Raw genomic sequence first — 18153 nt, 5'->3', positions numbered from 1 at the left:
GTAATATACATCAGCTAATGCAAGGGACCAAAGTTAAGGCTGCTATCATAGAAACATAACTCTGAATGTCCTGACACTTGTGTGATTAAAATCTTCTCTTTAGTGTTGTTTTAATGTAGGCTGTTTGCATACAGCCGCATAGATGTATGTGATGGAATCAATGTAATCCATAACAGAGATCACGCATCTTTCTGTAGTTGTTAAAAAGTTCAAATAATTTGAAAATATTATTTTATTCCATGCATTTATTGTAATGATCTATAGAACACATATCACTATAGCAGTGTAAGGATCTGGTTATTAACAGCCAGTTAATAAAGCAGTAACCTCACTTGATTTCTGCTGCTTCTTCTCATCCACCTGAACTTCCAAACAGCAAAGTGCACGAGACTGTAACAGAGAAGAACAATAAAACAACTCATCACAGAGAATGTCTCAGTTTGAGATTCCATTCCCCATCCTAATCTATTACTATCTGAGCTGGCTGTGGGGTTTGAACACTGTGAAGGCAGCACTCTCAGTCCCTGGAAGAGCTGATTGCCTGGCACTGCTCAGCATTAAGCCCTCTAGTCAATGATGAGTGAAAGTGAAAGGCTCTGGGGGAGTCATATCTAATCGTCAGTGGGGGCTGATGACAAACTAAATGGTGTCTAGAGTTAAGTGTGTCAGGATGCAAAATGGCAGCACTTTTAGGGTCCTAACAGGGATACAAAAGACCAAACAAGGCAAAAACATAATTAGAGAAATCTACTGAGAGCACAGGAGTCATTGGTGGAAACAGCCCTTGTCTAAAATATTGTTATGAATTTTTAGGTGGCGGTAGTTCCTCTGTCACTGTATGAAATTGTGGTGGACTGATGTCTGGGGGGAGCTGACAGCTACACCTATCTCAGCGTCTCCCACTGTAGGGAATGGGGTGGGTGAACTGGCTGTGAGGAGGTTCACAGTTATACCACTTCCAGTTTTTGCAAGTAGGAGTTACTGTGTACATTTTTGGAGGAGTGCTGGCTTGAGGGAACTCACAGCTACTCCAATCACAGCCTCTCCTATAGTGGGACACTCTAGGATATACACTCTAAGAAATAGGGTGAAACAGCTGAATAGCAGAGAAATCATAGTTACTCCATTCCCAGCCTATCTCAACAGGAAAGAGAGGGTGTTGGCCTGCTGACTGTGGAGCTGCTCACAGCTTCTCTAGTTCCACCTGTATTACCAGTATTGCTATATGACAGGAAAGATCACAGAACAAAAAGTTACCACTAGTGCTCCATTAGTTATGATGGCTTCAGGAGGGCCTGAACTAGGAAACAAAATGAAAAATACATATTTCACTGCTAGGTTAAATAAGTTGACCACTCTTTTCCCCCTGGATGTTTATCTTGCTTGTCACTCATATGGAAGTGTTGGGAGTGATAGCGAAGACCAGGCAACAAGAGTAACTGTGGCAGATATGTGATGCAAAGTTCCTCACAATGCTTGCTTTGACTATGCACACCTGCTACAGTTCCTGTTATTCTTGTTCTTCTAAGCAGAGCCTTACCATTGTGCCAAAACTGATTGATATGAAGAAATCACAATTTAAAAACAATTTTGATCATGCTTGATAATGGGGCTAAATAGTTTTTCACAGTGCTATCACAGTCCCATAACCATGTAAATTGGACTCTTAGTTAAGCAAGTTAAATTCCACCTCTCAGGACAGGCCATGTTGTCAAGTACATTTAATCTACCAACATTATGCTAGTCCACTAGGATATACATGCTGGGAAGTGTCTTGATTCTAAGTGTGACACTACACCCCCATATTCTTCATAGAGATATTGTTATGATGTGATTATGACATAACTAAGATGTATTTTGGGCAAGATAAGGCATGTGAGATATCATTGGAAAGGTTATGATTTACTGAATATGACTATCCTATTTGTATGCATGTATCATTTCTGTATCTGAAGTTAGGAATATTGACTGTGTATCAATTACAAGTGGGTTTACGTGTGGGGAATGCCCACCTGTCAGAATGCAATCAGTCTAGAGCAGTGGTTTTCAAACTTTTTTTCTGGCAACCCAGTTGAAGAAAATTGTGAGGTTTAGGGTGGGGGGGGGCTCAGGGCTGGGGAAGAGGGTTGGGGTGTGGGGGTGAGGGCTGCAGGGTGGGTCTGGGAATGAGGGGTTCAGGGTGTGGGAGGGGGCTCTGGGCTGGGGGTTGGGGTGTGGGAGGGGGTCAGGGCTCTGGGGTGGGGCCGGGGATGAGGGGTTTGGGGTACAGGAGGGTTTGGGGGGGCTCAGGGCTGGAGCAGGGGGTTGGGATGCAGGAGGGGGTCAGGGATCTGGGCTGGGGGTGCAGGGTCTGGGGTGGGGCCGGGGATGAGGGGTTTGGGGTGCAGGAAGGGGTTTGGGGGGAGCTCAGGGCTGGGGCAGGGGATTGAGGCACAGGGCTGGGGCATCAGCTTACCTTGGGGGGCTCCCAGTCAGCGACGCAGTGGGGGTGCTAAGGCAGCTTCCTGCCTGTCCTGGCACCGCAGACCCAAAAGACTCTGTGCCCCAAAAGCAGCCAGCAGCAGGTCCGGCTGCCAGGCACAGGCACCGGCCCCCCCAGCTCCCATTAGCAAGGAACCAGCCCATGGGAGTGGGAAGCCAGTGCTCGGGGTGGGGACAGCACGCGGAGCCCCATGGCCCCCCCACCTAGGAGCCAGACCAGCTGCTGGACACTTTGAGGGGGCAGCGCGGTGTCAAAACAGGTAGGGACTAGCCTGCCTTAGCCGGGCGGCACTGCCGACGGGACTTTTAATGGCCTGGTCGGTGGTGTTGACCAGAGCTGCCGTGACCCAGGGCCTTACGTTCTGTGACCCAGTACTGGGTTGTGACCCACAGTTTGAAAACCACTGGTCTAGATGGCTCACTGTGAGGAAAAGCCATTAGACAGAATAATAGGCCTTTGAAGATGCTAATCTCCCACCTTCCTGGGAAGGCTTCCTGAGGATGTTACAACTAGCCTTTGAGTTATGACTGAAAGGTCCTGTGATCAAGTCACCTGGTACTGGAATCCATCCTGGAATACCAGTGTTTTTCCACTGACTGGCGTGGGAACTATGTTTGGAAACAAAGAGTTCCCGCCATATGCAAAGCTATTTAAGGCAGGAGAGTGACCTCAATGTGACTCACCTGTCATATGGAGATCTATGGATGAAAAAAGCTATGTTGTATTATTTATTTATCATTTAGTATATAGGGGAGAAAATTTCTGGGACTGAAGTGGTGCTGTGGGTGGCAATCAAAGGATTCTCAGCTTTGTGAGTATGAATTAGGATGAAAAATTAACCAAACAATTCGATTTACAAGTATGAGTCAAGAGATTTTCCACCACATCTGAGCTTGAGCATACATAAAAAGATTGATACAAATAAGTCTTCTGAAGAGTATAACTAGGCCACAAATTGATGTTGTGCAGAGACTCGCCAATGCCAGGAAGAATTTTTTTACATTAAAGGTGATCAAATTATAGAACAAACACCCAGATTCTGCTGATACAGATAAGCTGTATACATGATTCCAGTGGGGAATTTACTAGAGTTCTGAATCCAATGGGTCTGGCAATTTTCTTTGGAGGCAGCAATTATATGAAGCAGGTTTCCAATTGCTGGTTTATTACTCTCTGAATTTTTGCATCTTCTAATTAATTTGTATTTCACTTACATGCTCTCCAAGGTAAATTCTACCTCTAGTTCCTCCTGTGCCTAAAAATAAAAAAAACAGAAATGAGTGAAGTCACTATATGCTATTCTCTCCCTACAGGGTTTGTTCTCTGGTATGCAATAGAGGAGGAAGTGGGTGAAATTTAATGGCCTGTGAAATACAGAGGGTCAGATGAGATGTTCTAATGGTCCCTTCTGGCCTAAAACTCTGTGAAGCTTCTGCAAATTAACACACATTTTTGTTTTTTGGTGTAGAGTCAGTCACTTTGCAGTTTGCTTCATCTTCTAGGGTCTTAATTTTTTTGTTCTTGACATTATTCTACTACCCAGTAGCTGCTCTTGCTATTAATATGGGAAGGTTAACAGGGTTATATGTCCTGTTACCTCATCTCTTTGACCTCTCTGAGGAATGTTAAAAAACAACTGCTATTACTGAATGATTAAGGGACATTGTTAACTCTCCTGCCCAATGTTCCTTATATTTGCATCAACAGCACCAATATGCCAGCGATATTGTTAAAACATAAATACAATGGCCAGATGTCTAGATGCTAAGCTTTCCTGCTGTATGCCACTCCATTTCAGCTATACGTGATATTGTAATGTAATCATTTAGAAAATTTTTGTGAACTACAGAGCCCAGTCTTCCAAATAAGGATACTTAAATATATTTAGATCCTGTATTTACCTTTCAAATATGAATTCATGTTTTTAAATGCCAATTTAAGTGACCAAATGTGGGATTTAGAAATCTCATTCAGATGCCAGTATTTGAAAATTGTGTCTATCATTTTTAGCTGAGTTTAGACTAGTACCAGATCTAGATGTTACAGTCACACAGTTGCTGGGTCAATGGAAAACTTGGACAACAGATCTCTGATTACAGCCATTGGGGTTGACAGGCTCTGGGAGGTTCGCTCTTAGTGGCAAGACCAGGAGAAAGGGTCTTTGCCAAGAGCATCATATGTTTGCCATGTTCCACTGGCCAAGTACGCTGAGGCCAAATTGCTCTGTATAAAGGTGAAGCAGTTTTACTGTGTAGTAGCGGAGACATACTGGAGGTATAGCTGGCCAATCCATGACATAGGAAGGAAAAATAGTAGTAGTAGTAGTAGTAGTATGAGTAGCTGGCAGGAAACCGAGGCAAGTGTGTCTTTCTCACCCAGCCCTGCCTATTATTTTGGATCTCACCTTTGGGTCAGTCTTAAAGTATATGAGAACTCTTTCTCCAAGTGGAAGTTTAGCTACATCGAAGTACACAGTGAAGAGGTGATCGTCCTGGGTAACGACATCCTCATCGTAGACACTCAGCTCCAGCACGTTCTGGGAAGGGAGATGAGGGGATTTAGCAATCCTACATGCTGGCTTTCACAGAGCCCAGGAAGCAAGTACTCCTGGGGACAGTCTATTTTTACCTTGTGCAGGGAGAGGAAGAAAAGTGAAGGGATACGGAAATTTTGCAAATATCCAACTTTGAAGAAATCTATTCTAAATCTAAGTAATACAGTTTCCTCCCCAGTTCAATTTAAATGCTATAAGTTAGGTATGTGAGTGAATGATACATTCTGTTTCCGCAGCATAAGTAAGAAACCAGGCCCCTCCAATGAATTGTCACATATTAGCACTCCATGACAGCCAGGAACCTAATTGTCATGCCCTGTGTAGGAAAGATATCATGAGAGAGACAATGGAAAAACTGAAGGAATCTAGAAAATTCGTTAGAAGCCAAATCCCAGCTGCTCCTACATTCCTTGCTGTTCAGGGAGAAATGATTGGTGGATCTGCATGATGGTGGATACACTGGCCACATGCCCAACCTCCACTGCATGGGACTGTACAGGGCCCCATGACCCCACAAATCCTGCTCCTGTGCAGTATAAACTCACCAGTTTCATTGCATATGGGACTTTTCACTTTGTGGAAGAGGGGGAAGGATTTGTCTCTAAGTTACAGGCCACATATATTGGGCTCCATTTTGCTCCCATTGACATCAATGCAAATGATGCTATTGACTTCAGTGTGATCCGGGGCAGGACCGCTATGGGTAGCCTGTAACTAAAGAGCAAAACCTGTCCTCTAGCACAAAGCTCAGGGCCACATACTTGGTCGAATTGATACAGTCTCACTGAGCAGGCAGGTGAACACTGCCTATGAATTGTGTAGCAGTGGTTACTGCAAGAATTCATTTATTGTCAAATTACATTGAGTGGTAGAGTGAGCCAAAGCAAATGCCATGTAATCTGTAATAAGAATATGTGGTTTATTTTCTACACATCAGCATGCAGGTGACATAGTAATTACTATGGTAAAGTACCTACTAAATGCAATTCTAATGCTGTATGTGGGGATTTTATATTATTACGCCTAGTTGCACAGCAATACCAAGTAAATCTTTTGTTGTCACATATAAGGAAATTATATTTACATGCCATATGTGTGCTGAAAAATTAAATACCTTTTACTAAAGAAATATTCCAAATATCCTGCAGTTTACCCAGCACTTTAGCTTGATACCAAGCTGCTAACAAAGGCTTTAACCTAAACTATAACATTTTTGACTTGTAAATGTTTGGTATTTTTAACTTGATCTTTAACTTTAACTTTAAATTTTCCAGGTTTTCATATATTTATTTCTTAATAACTAAATGTCCTGACAGTTAGTTAATATAATACTTAACTAGTTAATGTGTATAAAGCACTTTGAACATAAGTGGCATATAACTTTTAAGTGTTATTGTTACTATTCTAACAATGTAGTTTCACCATCACTTACTTGAAGTGTCATTACTACCTTAGCTGTTTTTTAAATATTTGGGTCTTAGAATCCTTTTGGTCATTTAATATTTAAAAACACCAATATGCAAAAAAAAATGTAGATTGTTGTTTTCTTCTGACAGAGTAATTTTATTAAGATTATAGATATGGTATAAAGATGAGTACAATGAGACAACATATAGCGTAGTATTTGGCAACTGTAAATTCATTGAATCACTGCAGTTCAGCTGACAGAACTTACCAACGGTGCTGGCTTCTCCAGCAAGAGTATTCTATGGATAAAAGAACAGCACACTCTATTGACAGCAAAATGTATATGGGAAATTAAATTCATTGTAGAAAATTAGGTTCCTTATGTGACACTAGTCACTGGCCTCTCTGTCCCAATACAACCAGCTTTCCCACAATAACCCTTCTTCTGGCTTACATATTCGTCAGTTTAGTTGTAATGCACACAATTCACCAATTCAGGCCTCTCGGCTCAGCTTCACAGCTGAATGGAGTGCATTGTGTTCTGAGACTGAATCACTCTGATGGCAGATAGAACAGCAAAGTAAAAATCCGTGAGGAATCTCAACGCTTTAATGGTTCAAAATTTGTCAGGTATTGAGTAGATAAAACATTGCGGTATATAACATCCACTAAAGAATCAGTCAATTCAGTAGTAGTTAGTAGTGCTGGTTGGGAATTCTTCATCACAATGTTTTTGGAGTTTGGGGGTTTGTTTATTTTTTGGTGGGTTTTTTTTTGTTTGCTTGCTTTTTTAATGGAAAATGCAGTTTCCACAAAATCAAAACTTTTCTGGGAAAATGTAGATTTTTCTGGAGTTTTGTATTTTCTTTTAGGAAAAATCTAAATGAAATGTTTAATTCAACATTAAACTGTATTTGCTTGAGCGGCTGCAATGCCTCATAGGATTTGTAGTTTGGGTGCCTTGCACCTCCATTCTCCTCTATGGACTGGACTTCCTGGTTAGACTCCATCTCCCATGATGCTCTGAAGACTCATCCTGGTTGAACAAGCATGATTCATACGAGGAGATGCAGTCCAGCTGGGGCTTTTGGCCCTTTTAGGAGAATGGGGGCATGAGACACCAAAATTACTACTCCCATAAGGCACTGCAGTAGCTCAGGAGGACACAGACTAATGTTGAGCCAAGCTGAAACAACATGTTTTGATTTCATTCAACAAACTGAAGTGAAACATTTTGCTGTGGAAATGTACAAATGTTTCATTTCAACATTTCCGAACCAAGTTTTTTTTGGAACTTTCCATGCTACACAAAAAAAAAAACAATCAATATTTTGATTCCCCCCAATTTGGAATTAAAAGAATTTCAGAATATGAGAATTTCCCGTGGGGTCAAAATTCTGAATATTTACTAGCACTTATTGTTAGTAACAATTCCTAGGATCACTGAATTTGTTATGATGATACACTGTTTCCCTCCATGTTACACAGAACATGTTGTCATTCAGTGCCTATAGGGGGTTGTGTGGTAATGAAGTTTAAGAATAAGCCTGAATTTTGTGGCTCCTGTTTACTAGTGTAGTTTCCATTAACTCCGAAAAATAACAATTTCTTTATTAAGAATGAATTTTAGCTATCTTAATTTACCCCAGACACTTAAAATATGAATTCTCCAAACCAATAGTTATCAAAAATGAGAAAATGACCTCAAAAGAGTTTTACTGGGGGTATTTTAATCGTCTAGTGTTTTAAACTGCAGGTTGTAGAAAACTTGAAAGTCCTACTTCTGCGTAAGTGGTAACAGATCTCCAGGCTGCTGAAAGAGGGGAATTCTTAGTTTCTTACCTTGATCTGACTCTGGATCCTGAAGTAGAATGTTTCATTCCACACTGGGTTTCTGCAGTCGTTGACAGTTTTGGTCTGGATCTTTTCACATGTAGCTGTTGGCAACGACAGGTTGACGTAGCAATCAGAATGGCTTACTGTATAAAAAGAGGTACAGCATAAATGTTAATGTATCAATACTCCCCGTCTTAAGTGGCACTGAAGAAATTAGTGCACTGCACTAAAATTAAGTTGTATTTATTTAAAGACAGAGATTAGGGTAATTTATATATAACATCTCAGGTTCTCAGCAGCGGGCCTGTGCCTTAATTCGGTTCTCATGTGCATATGCATTATGACACAGTCTTTAATTTCATGATCACATACTATTTTCCCACAGAACCCCTGCCACCACTATATTGTCTGAGTGCTTCACAAAATTGAATTAATTTATTCTAACATCACCTCTGTGTGATTAACAGATGCTATTATGCCCATTTTACAGATGGGGGACTGAGGCACAAAGAGATTGAAGTAAAAGTGTCCCAATTGGGTGCCCAATTTGAAATGCCCAGGAGCTGGTTTTTCATAGTACTTAGAATTATATAGCACTTTATATGTCCAGCGCACAGCTTTCATTGACTTCAGTTGAAGCAAGGTAGAATGGCCCATTAACTCACAGGAAAATGATAAAAGACAAACACCCTATCACCTATGGATTAACACTTTTCACAAAGCAATCGCTCTTACCTATCAGTCCTCATCCTCAAAGGAAACCTGCACAACACTTTCAAAAGACGAGCCTGGGAGCTTAAATTCTTTATTCTGCTAGACACTAAGAATCATGGACTGAACAGAGACACTGGATTTATGGCTTATTACAATAATCTGTAACCCACTAGCCCCCCCCTTTTTGTCCTACAACTGCAGAGGTAGTAACTGGCCACTCTACCTTGAATGGTCCCTTACAATATGTGATTCTTTTTTCCTGTCCTCCTATCCCCCAATATTAACCCAGAAAACGGTGACATTAATTTTTGCCCTGATTTTCACCCATTTTTTGATTAAACATTGATAAATTCCCCGGAAATTTAAAAACAATAAAAACCAGAAATGAAGGGCCTTAAATATAGACAATAGATGTGAGCTAACTAGCAAAACTGTGCATTTAAAAGTTTCACTTTGATATTATTTTGCAACCTCTTCCCATAACCTTATTATCTTATGCCAGTTGATATGCATAAGAGTTTAAAAGAGCCTTTGATGAAACACTTCTGATTTAATGTGCCAGCATTGCTGTTTCATAATCCCAGAGTAAGTGCAGGATACTACAGTATGGAAACATAAAATTTGGTCTTTTGTGTGACTCCATGCTGTTTCCAGATCCATGGTGCAATCTTCTATGTGTAAAGCACGTCTTTTTAATCTGGGTAATAATTCAATTCTTGGTCAATATGACCAGTGTTTGACAAAACTATTCTATAGAAAGTGAGACACATTCCACACGGTGGTTTTAGCTACATGCATATCATGTTAGGATTTACCTGTCTTTGTAGAGATGCAGCTTGGTACTATGTATTTCTTTGAAAACAACAAGGAGTCTGGTGGCACCTTAAAGACTAACAGATTTATTTGGGCATAAGCTTTCGTGGGTAAAAACCTCACTTCTTCAGACGCATAGAGTGAAAGTTACAGATGCAGGCATTATATACTGACACATGGAGAGCAGGGAGTTACTTCGCAAGTGGAGAACCAGTGATGACAGGGCCAATTCAATCAGCGTGGATGTAGTCCACTCCCAATAATAGATGAGGAGGTGCCAATTCCAGGAGAGGAAAAGCTGCTTCTGTAATGAGCCAGCCACTCCCAGTCCCTATTCAAGCCCAGATTAATGGTGTTAAATTTGCAAATGAATTTTAGTTCTGCTGTTTCTCTTTGTATTTCTTTGGTGTCTTCAGACCGGTTAAATTGGCCTTATTAAATTTGTTGGCTATGTACTAGAGAGTCCTCTGAAATATACAATAATCTGCCCCGCCACTCTTGCACCCTGGCTTATGTATTTTTTTCCTGAGTGTGGCCTGGCAGGCAATGCTGTCTTTATTCTTTTATACTGTACTTATGTGTATGCTGGTAGTTTCTGTGCTATGCAATATACTGTAATATTTCAGTTGCTGAGGAAGTGGGGGAGCCAAACTGGGTCCCAAGACCATGCCATTTTGCATCCATACTGTAATCAAAACACTGTAAACAGGATCATACCCCCTACATCCTTTTATCTATGCTAGCATAGCTGCACTGATTCAAAAAGAAGGTTCTGGTTACAGACCATCTATATTTTAAAATAGTTTCCCAGATATAGATAAGAGACAAATTTAGATCTCATTTCCTGCATGCAAGAGGCAAGGTTTTTTCGCATCCCTGTTTCATAATCACATTCCATCACTCTCTGTTCCACATGAATTTTTAAAAGATGCCATGTACATAGTACTTGTTTCATTACATATAGTAATATATAGCTGCCCCATTATGAGATTGCTCAACAAGCATTTGAAAATAAAGAGAATTCACCTTTGGGTCAGCAGCCATTGCTATCCAATAATAATATTAACATTAGCAAAGTGGGTTGTAGCCCACGAAAGCTTATGCTCTAATAAATTTGTTAGTCTCTAAGGTGCCACAAGTACTCCTGTTATTTTTGCGGACACAGACTAACACGGCTGCTACTCTGAATCCAGAAAGAACTTTGTTATTCATTTAATGTAAATGGATCAGAATCAAGATCAGAAAGGTAAAAACTGAGGAAAAAATAGAGTTGCCTTCTGCTATCATCAAGTAAAACATACTGCAAATACAGATGCAAAGAGCAGAGGTGATGTGGAAAGTGATGTAAGCTAGACTACTTTACACTTACAGACTTCCTGAGCCTAAATTTTCAAAAGAGACCATTGATTTGGGGTATCTCCATTTTTTAGTGTCCACCTTAGGCCTGATTTTCAGAGCTGCTGAAGCACCCCTTATCTCTGGAGCTGCAGGTACTCAGCACCTCTGAAAATCAGGCCGAACATGTCTCAAGCTAGGCACCAAACTCAGTGCCTATTTTTGAAAATGTGAGTCTCTTGTAACTACTTCACCCACTTACCAATGCGTAAGAGAACATAGAGGGAATTTAAATTGATTTAAGTAGTCAAGGAAATGGAGGAAGGTGTAAGGTGCCAGTTAAATCAGAGGTGATCTGCTTGCACTCACACTCTCGTATTAGTTTCTTTTTCCTGCATACCTCTCTTCTAGCCCCACCTGTGTGAGAGTTATACAATTTATACTCTGACTCAGTGGGCCAAATTCAAAAGTAATGTGGCAGGGCAGGAGCACAAGTTACATACAGGTAAGTGGGTGTGATGATGAGACAGTCTAAGTAAACAAGAACTACTTAGTCTACAGGAGCCCACACTGCTATAACATGCATATTGAGGGGCCTGAAAAAAGTGCAAATAACACCAATTTCAATTCCCACTGGACTCCCTCAGATTCACCTCTGAATTCAACCCTATGCCCATGTACAGCATCAGAGACATTGCAGATAGATACTGCAAGGTTTAGTTTGAAGAACCAGAGAGCTAAGCACACCCAAGAAGGGTAAAGTATATGGGAGTGTTCAGATTCCGAGCACAAACCACACGTAGGGTGAAGCCAAGAGAGAAAACATGTGATTAAAAAGTATAGACCTTTGGAAGAAAGAGACTGCATAGGCATATCTTCAACTCCAGCTCTGCTCAGCACAAAGTGGCCTGAAAGTGTCCCCGAAGAGACAGCCAAGGGCTCTGGGCATAAAGCCAGAGTATGCAGTGCTACAGCATCTGCTCCCTCACCACTCTTTAGAAGAGGCACCTCAGGGACACAGAAGCAGGTCAGGGGCATGGTCAGGATGGGAGGGGGAGGGTCAGAGTGCACAGTGCTCTGTCGAAACCTGAGCTGGTATAATTGTTCTTATGGGACCCCTGCAGCCAGCTTAATTTAGGCTATGTCTACACTATCACTTATGTCAGCAAAACTCATGTCTCTCAGGGGTGTGAAAAAGACACCCCGCTGAGCAACATAAGTTTCGCCAGCATAAGTAGCAGTGTGCACAGCGCTATGTCAGTGGGAGAGCTTCTCCCGCCAACATAGCTACCGTCGCTGGGTGGGGGTGGTTTAATTATGTCAACAGGAGAGGTCTCTCCCGTCGGCACAGAGTGGCCACACAGTAAGGTGTAAGGTCTCTAGTGTAGACACAACATCAGATACCTTTGGGCAGCCCCAGAATCAGGGGAGATAGCCAGGTGAGGCAGCTTGGGGCAGCTGAGGATTTGGCCTGGCTATGTCATGTATGTATGGGGGGACAGTAGTAGCAAGTTATTGATCACGAGCTTGAGGTGGTCAGCTGTAATAAACTGTTGCCAAAACAAACTTTGAGCTTGATCCAATGCCCAAATGGAGTGAATGGAAAGAACCCCATTGATTTTAATAGACATTGGACCAGGCCCTTTATGTTTTATATGGCTGTCTTATTTTGACCTAAGAGTCGAATGCATTTTTTTAAAAAAAATGTCTATAATACAAGGAAAGAGCTGTCTCATTAGATCTCAAAGTAAATAAGCCCCAAAGGAAATAAGCATCTTAGCAAACTTTATGAAGTGCATCTAAACTCACAGGTCAAGATGATTCTCTTAAGTGTACTGGAGAAAAACAGGTTGCCAGGTGGGCATGAAAATACTGCTTTTTTAAAATTAAGCTTGTCCAAAATGCATGGACTATTATCTCAATGCACTCTAGAAACTGCCCTGTCAGTAGAAGACAGTACAGAAACACTTGTCTTTAAAACCAATCAGAGCAATCTTAACCCGGGTGTAGCTCCATTTATTTCAATAATATAATAACAAAGATGCATTTGGCCCATCATGTTTTATTTATATGAGATGCTGGATTATTTCAGAAACACATGGTTTATGATACTGATATATATGTAAAAGAAAAACTAGTACCTTTTCATTCCTGGTAAACAATACACCTTGTGACACTTCTTAATTTGTTTTGAACAATATGTTGTCTTTCTTGCTACAAATGGAAGGTCATTTGACTAGTTATACTTGCACAATAACATAAATACTAGTTCTCAGGTCATGCTCTGATAATCAACTATACTGCGATACTGTCGCTGTTTATGTATACCCTAGTAATATCAATTACTTCCTTTTTTTGACTTATGGTGTTTGCAGTGTTCAGTTGTGCACTGATTACTTTCAGAAGGAGGAACAATTTCTAGGAAGAGTAGAGACACTCACGTGTATCTGCCCGACGGAGATTTCTCATTCGTATTATTCTTACAGCGAGCAAGTAACAAGGAGATAATTCCATCTGTAGAAGAATGATATATGAAAGAAAGGTTAAATTTAAAAGCACGATACCTAACAAATGAAGAACCTAATCAAGTATTGTATGACAACTAACATATTTTTGCTGAACATTTTATCAATCATTTTCTAGACTGATATATAGAGATTCACAAAATCAGGGATCATCATCACGAATCATGAATGTATTCCTTTATGTATTTATTGTTAATGAAATGCAACTGTCTTTTTCTGAAAAATTCAGGGCATACTTGTGAGTTTAGGTTTTTTCACTGAGTTTTTAGGGGAAAGAAGGAAAAATTGCAGGATTTTTATTTTTTTAAAAAAATAGCACAATTTTAATTCTATGGAGCCCGCTGCTAACAGTTGCAGTACACAGGGTTTGGTCTTCTCAGATACAGGAGTCAGGAAAGTGGCAGGTATTCTCAGCAAAGCTCTTTTTAGTGTGTTGGAGCCTTCTAGAGGGCAAAACTTACTCCATGGTCCCCAGGTTTCTTCTAACCACAAATTAGGTACTTTGATACCTCCCTGGTGCTACCCACCATGGTGCATTTATTGCTTTGAAGTAATTTGTTGTAAGTGCATTGTAGACTTGAGCTAAACTCAACGGTGAGTGTACAGAAGTTTGTGAGAATCTTTCCTTCAGTTCTGAGTCATATGGGTTTGTGCTGCTTGATATTCTGTGTGAATTTTACGTTCAAACAAAACCAGAATATCAAAATGAAACTCAAATAAAACCAGCAAGTTTAACCCTGTTTAACATAACAATTATGCCAACACAGAGATATAAGTTCTAGCTCAAGCAGAACTAGCTTTCATCAAGCTACCACACTAAAAATAGAAGTGTTAACCGCAATGGCACAAGCTGAGGGATGGGGTAGCTGCCCAAGTACAATCCCTCTGAAATCCTAGGTATGTACTTGGAATGGCTAGCCCATCCCACTGCTTGCGCTGCCATAAGAATGGCCCTACTGGGTCAGACCAAGGATCCATCTAGCCCAGTATCCTGTCTTCTGGCAGTGGCCAATGCCAGGTGCCCCAGAAGGAATGAACAGAACAGGTAATCATCAAGTGATCCATACCCTGTCGCTCATTCCCAGCTTCTGGCAAACAGAGGCTAGGGACACCCTTTCTGCCCATCCTGGCTAATAGCCATTGAGGGATCTATCCTCCATGAACTTATCTAGTTCTTTTTTGAACCCTGTTATGGTCTTGGCCTTCACAACATCCTCTGGCAAAGAGTTCCACAGGTTGACTGTGCATTGTGTGAAGAAATACTTCCTTTTATTTGTTTTAAACCTGCTGCCTATTAATTTCATTTGGTGTCCCCTAGTTCTTATGTTATGAGAAGTAGTAAACAACACTTCCTTATCTACTTTCTCTATACCAGTCATGATTTTATAGACCTCAATCATATCTCCCCTTAGCTATCTCTTTTCCAAGATGAAAAGTCCCAGTCTTATACGTCTCTCCTCATACAGAAGCCGTTCCATACCCCTAATAATTTTTGTTGCCCTTTTCTGAACCTTTTCCAATTCCAATATATATATTTTTGAGATGGGGTAACCACATCTGCACACAGTATTCAAGATGTGGGCATACCATGGATTTATACAGAGGCAATATCATATTTTCTGTTCTATTATCTATCCCTTTCTTGGTTACACTTCTATTTTTAGCATGCTATCTCTATCAGAGCTAACATGGGTAAGTCTACACAAGCTGGAAATTACATCTCCGACTCCGGTGTAGAAATATCCTGAGAATCTGGGCCGTAGGCTCCACCAGTTGCAATACAGCAGGAAACCCAGTAGTCCATGCACTCCGTTTTCAGGCTTTAGTCATTAAAAGGACAAGAAACAACAAGAAAATAAGAAGGAAGGTAACAATGTTGCTCATAATATGGCCTTCGGTGCTCTGAAACCCTCACCATAAAAAGCTTTTCTAGCTTAATAGGGTGTTTGCAGCATCCCTATGTGATTTGAAGTCTCCTCCCAACGCACTACCACTAACAAGTAAATCCCAAACTCCTAAAAAGCTAATTGAGAGTTTTCTTTTGTTGGGAACTATTCCTGGTCTTCAAAACCTCAAAGTTTCCCTTTGTCTCCTATCCTTCTTTCTATGAGGAGAGAGCAATTTGTAGTCACCATATACCTCAAATGCCTAATTCCATCAAAGACAAAGACCCAGAAATCCACTGGAGTATCTCCAGGAGACTTTATGGCTAGAGGAGTTAGGTGCATCAATCCTATTGAAATCAGTGGGGTTATGGTGCCCAACTCCCTTAAGCTCCTTTGAAAATCCCAGCCATAGTCTTTTTTCTAAAATAAGATGTTTCCTGATGGTGTATTTGCATATGCTGCATATAGTCAAGTCATCCTGGCAAAATGCTACGCTGACAGAGCCCGTAAACAATTCAGTATTTCCTATGACCAAGACACTTGGTGATAAGGCCCACACACAGATGCTGCTGTTTCCTCATACTCCTAGGAACCCTTCCTCCAACAGTGAGCATATACATCCAAATCCTAGACCAGCATTTCTCAAACTGGGGTCCACGGACCCCTGGGGGTCTGGGAGGGTACTCCAGGGGGTCCACGGACCCCACTGATCAACTCCTCCACCTCCCTCCCACTGCCTCCTGCACGCTGGGGAACAGCTGTTCCGCAGCGTGCAGGAGGCGTTGGGAGGGAAGGGGAGGAGCAGGGATGGAGCACACTTGGGGAGGGGGCAGAAAGAGACATGGAAGAGGAGGGGTATGGGTGGAGAGGGGGCAGGAAGAGGTGGGGAAGGTGTGGGGACTTGGGGGGAGGAGTAGAGTGAGGACGGGGCTTGGGGCTGAGCGGGAGGGTTTGGGGGTCTGCAAAAAATTTTAAATCAAAATGGGGGTCCTTGGGTTGCTGAAGTTTGAGATCCTCTGTCCTAGACCATAATTATTTTTATGAGCTGATTTCAGCTCAGACAGAAGCAGCCATCTATGTCTCCTACAACACTTCACAGACTACCTAGAATGTTGGCAAATATACAGGCAGAGTAGATGTCGAGACAGTTTCAGATGAAGAAAGGCTAGAAGAACTTCACCCAATGTGTCCATTAATTGAAAGAGCCTAGTCAAATTTCCAAATTTCTCAAAACAGTCTGCTAATGCATCAAACTGATACTCTGGCTAACCCCACAAATGTGATATTTTTATTTCAAATTGACACTAATGACTAGGCCATTTAAGGCCTTTACATTTTATTTATGTAGAAATTTATTATGTTCACAATGCAACAGCCTCTGGGCACCTTAATGTAAATAAAAATACTACAATGATTATGACTAGCAACAATAATAGGCAGTCATCCTCTTGTCCATCCATACCCCATCATTTGCAGACCTCCCAACTTAAGTCCACACCAGACGCATACTTGGGCAAATAAATAGATGAGCCTTACAGTGTACTTGGAAGGACAACTGTCTAACTGCGTCGCATGAGCTCAGGAACTCCACAGATTAAAAAATAATAGTTACGTATGGGGTTTCACTCGATAAACCTCGATTTGGTTTGTTTTTCAAAATATATGAATACTCTTCAATACATTTTAAATGCTGTAAAGAATGTCATGAATCCACATGGTTGCCAAATTTTGTTTAAGAAAAATTATCCCACTAGTGAGTTAAGACGACAAATAGACTTTGTTACATCAAATCTGTTCTACTTTCATGTGTGTTCCAAATCTTCCCACTCCTCCTTGCATACAGATGTCCTACTACATACTAAAACATGTGTCCTATGCTGAGGCCTTGCACATTGTCCCCACAGGGAGTTCTGATTATCCCCCTGATGATCCTTACAGATTCCACCATTTTCTTCCTTTTTAATTTTTTTAAATTTAATTCCACTCTACATGTCACTTCCCTCTATTTCAAGTAAGGCTGCCAAATTAATTATAAACAAATAGAAGGCAGTAACAAATTACTCAATAAGCTGTAAATAAGCATACTGTAATTAATACAACAATTAATCTCAAAAGAACTCAGAGTTTGTGCAAGGATTAACTAGTTAATGGAGCAAATTCAGTCATACTTACTCAAGCAAATGGAAGTTTTGCTTGAGTAAGGACTGACTGGCCGAATGTTTATAAAGTATTTTAAGATCCTTGGATGAAAAGCAATATAGAAGTGTAAAATGTTATTTTTATATTAACTTATTACCTTAAGTTAGTCAACAGAAGGGGAAAATTGCTTAAACAATCAGTATGACACTTATAACGCAATATCTTTGATCTAGTTTCATAAAAATATAAGATGGTTCATAAAGATTATATTTTATTAATACCAATTATATATTATACATATAATAAAATATTTGAATTCTGCTACTTTGCCTATGTAAACTCAAAGAAAAGCAATTTCAGGTCCATTCTAATCTGCATAACACTTCATTAACACTACAATTATATCATGCTTCACTTACACTGGTCTACAATTTTTGAGAAGTCGTCTGCTTCAGAGATAAA

At 40.7% G+C, this 18153-nt stretch overlaps 1 protein-coding gene across 1 annotated transcript in view; it reads right to left on the bottom strand.

The window, feature by feature from the left end:
• LOC112104912 (cytosolic phospholipase A2 epsilon-like) overlaps window positions 1-18153 on the bottom strand; it is a 54787-nt gene that overhangs the window by 23587 nt on the left and 13047 nt on the right. Inside the window, exons 3-8 of the mRNA XM_024197512.1 lie at window positions 13583-13655; window positions 8286-8422; window positions 4887-5018; window positions 3697-3737; window positions 1258-1300; window positions 333-390 (exon numbers count right to left, since the gene is read on the bottom strand). Coding sequence (XP_024053280.1) covers window positions 333-390; window positions 1258-1300; window positions 3697-3737; window positions 4887-5018; window positions 8286-8422; window positions 13583-13655 — 484 coding nt within the window. The remainder of the gene's footprint in view (window positions 1-332; window positions 391-1257; window positions 1301-3696; window positions 3738-4886; window positions 5019-8285; window positions 8423-13582; window positions 13656-18153) is intronic.

This window comes from Terrapene carolina, unplaced genomic scaffold (assembly GCF_002925995.2).
Source record: "Terrapene carolina triunguis isolate 2854851 unplaced genomic scaffold, T_m_triunguis-2.0 Scaffold96, whole genome shotgun sequence".
Taxonomy (NCBI): domain Eukaryota; kingdom Metazoa; phylum Chordata; order Testudines; family Emydidae; genus Terrapene; species Terrapene triunguis.
This window is presented reverse-complemented; position numbering and strand designations above follow the sequence as displayed.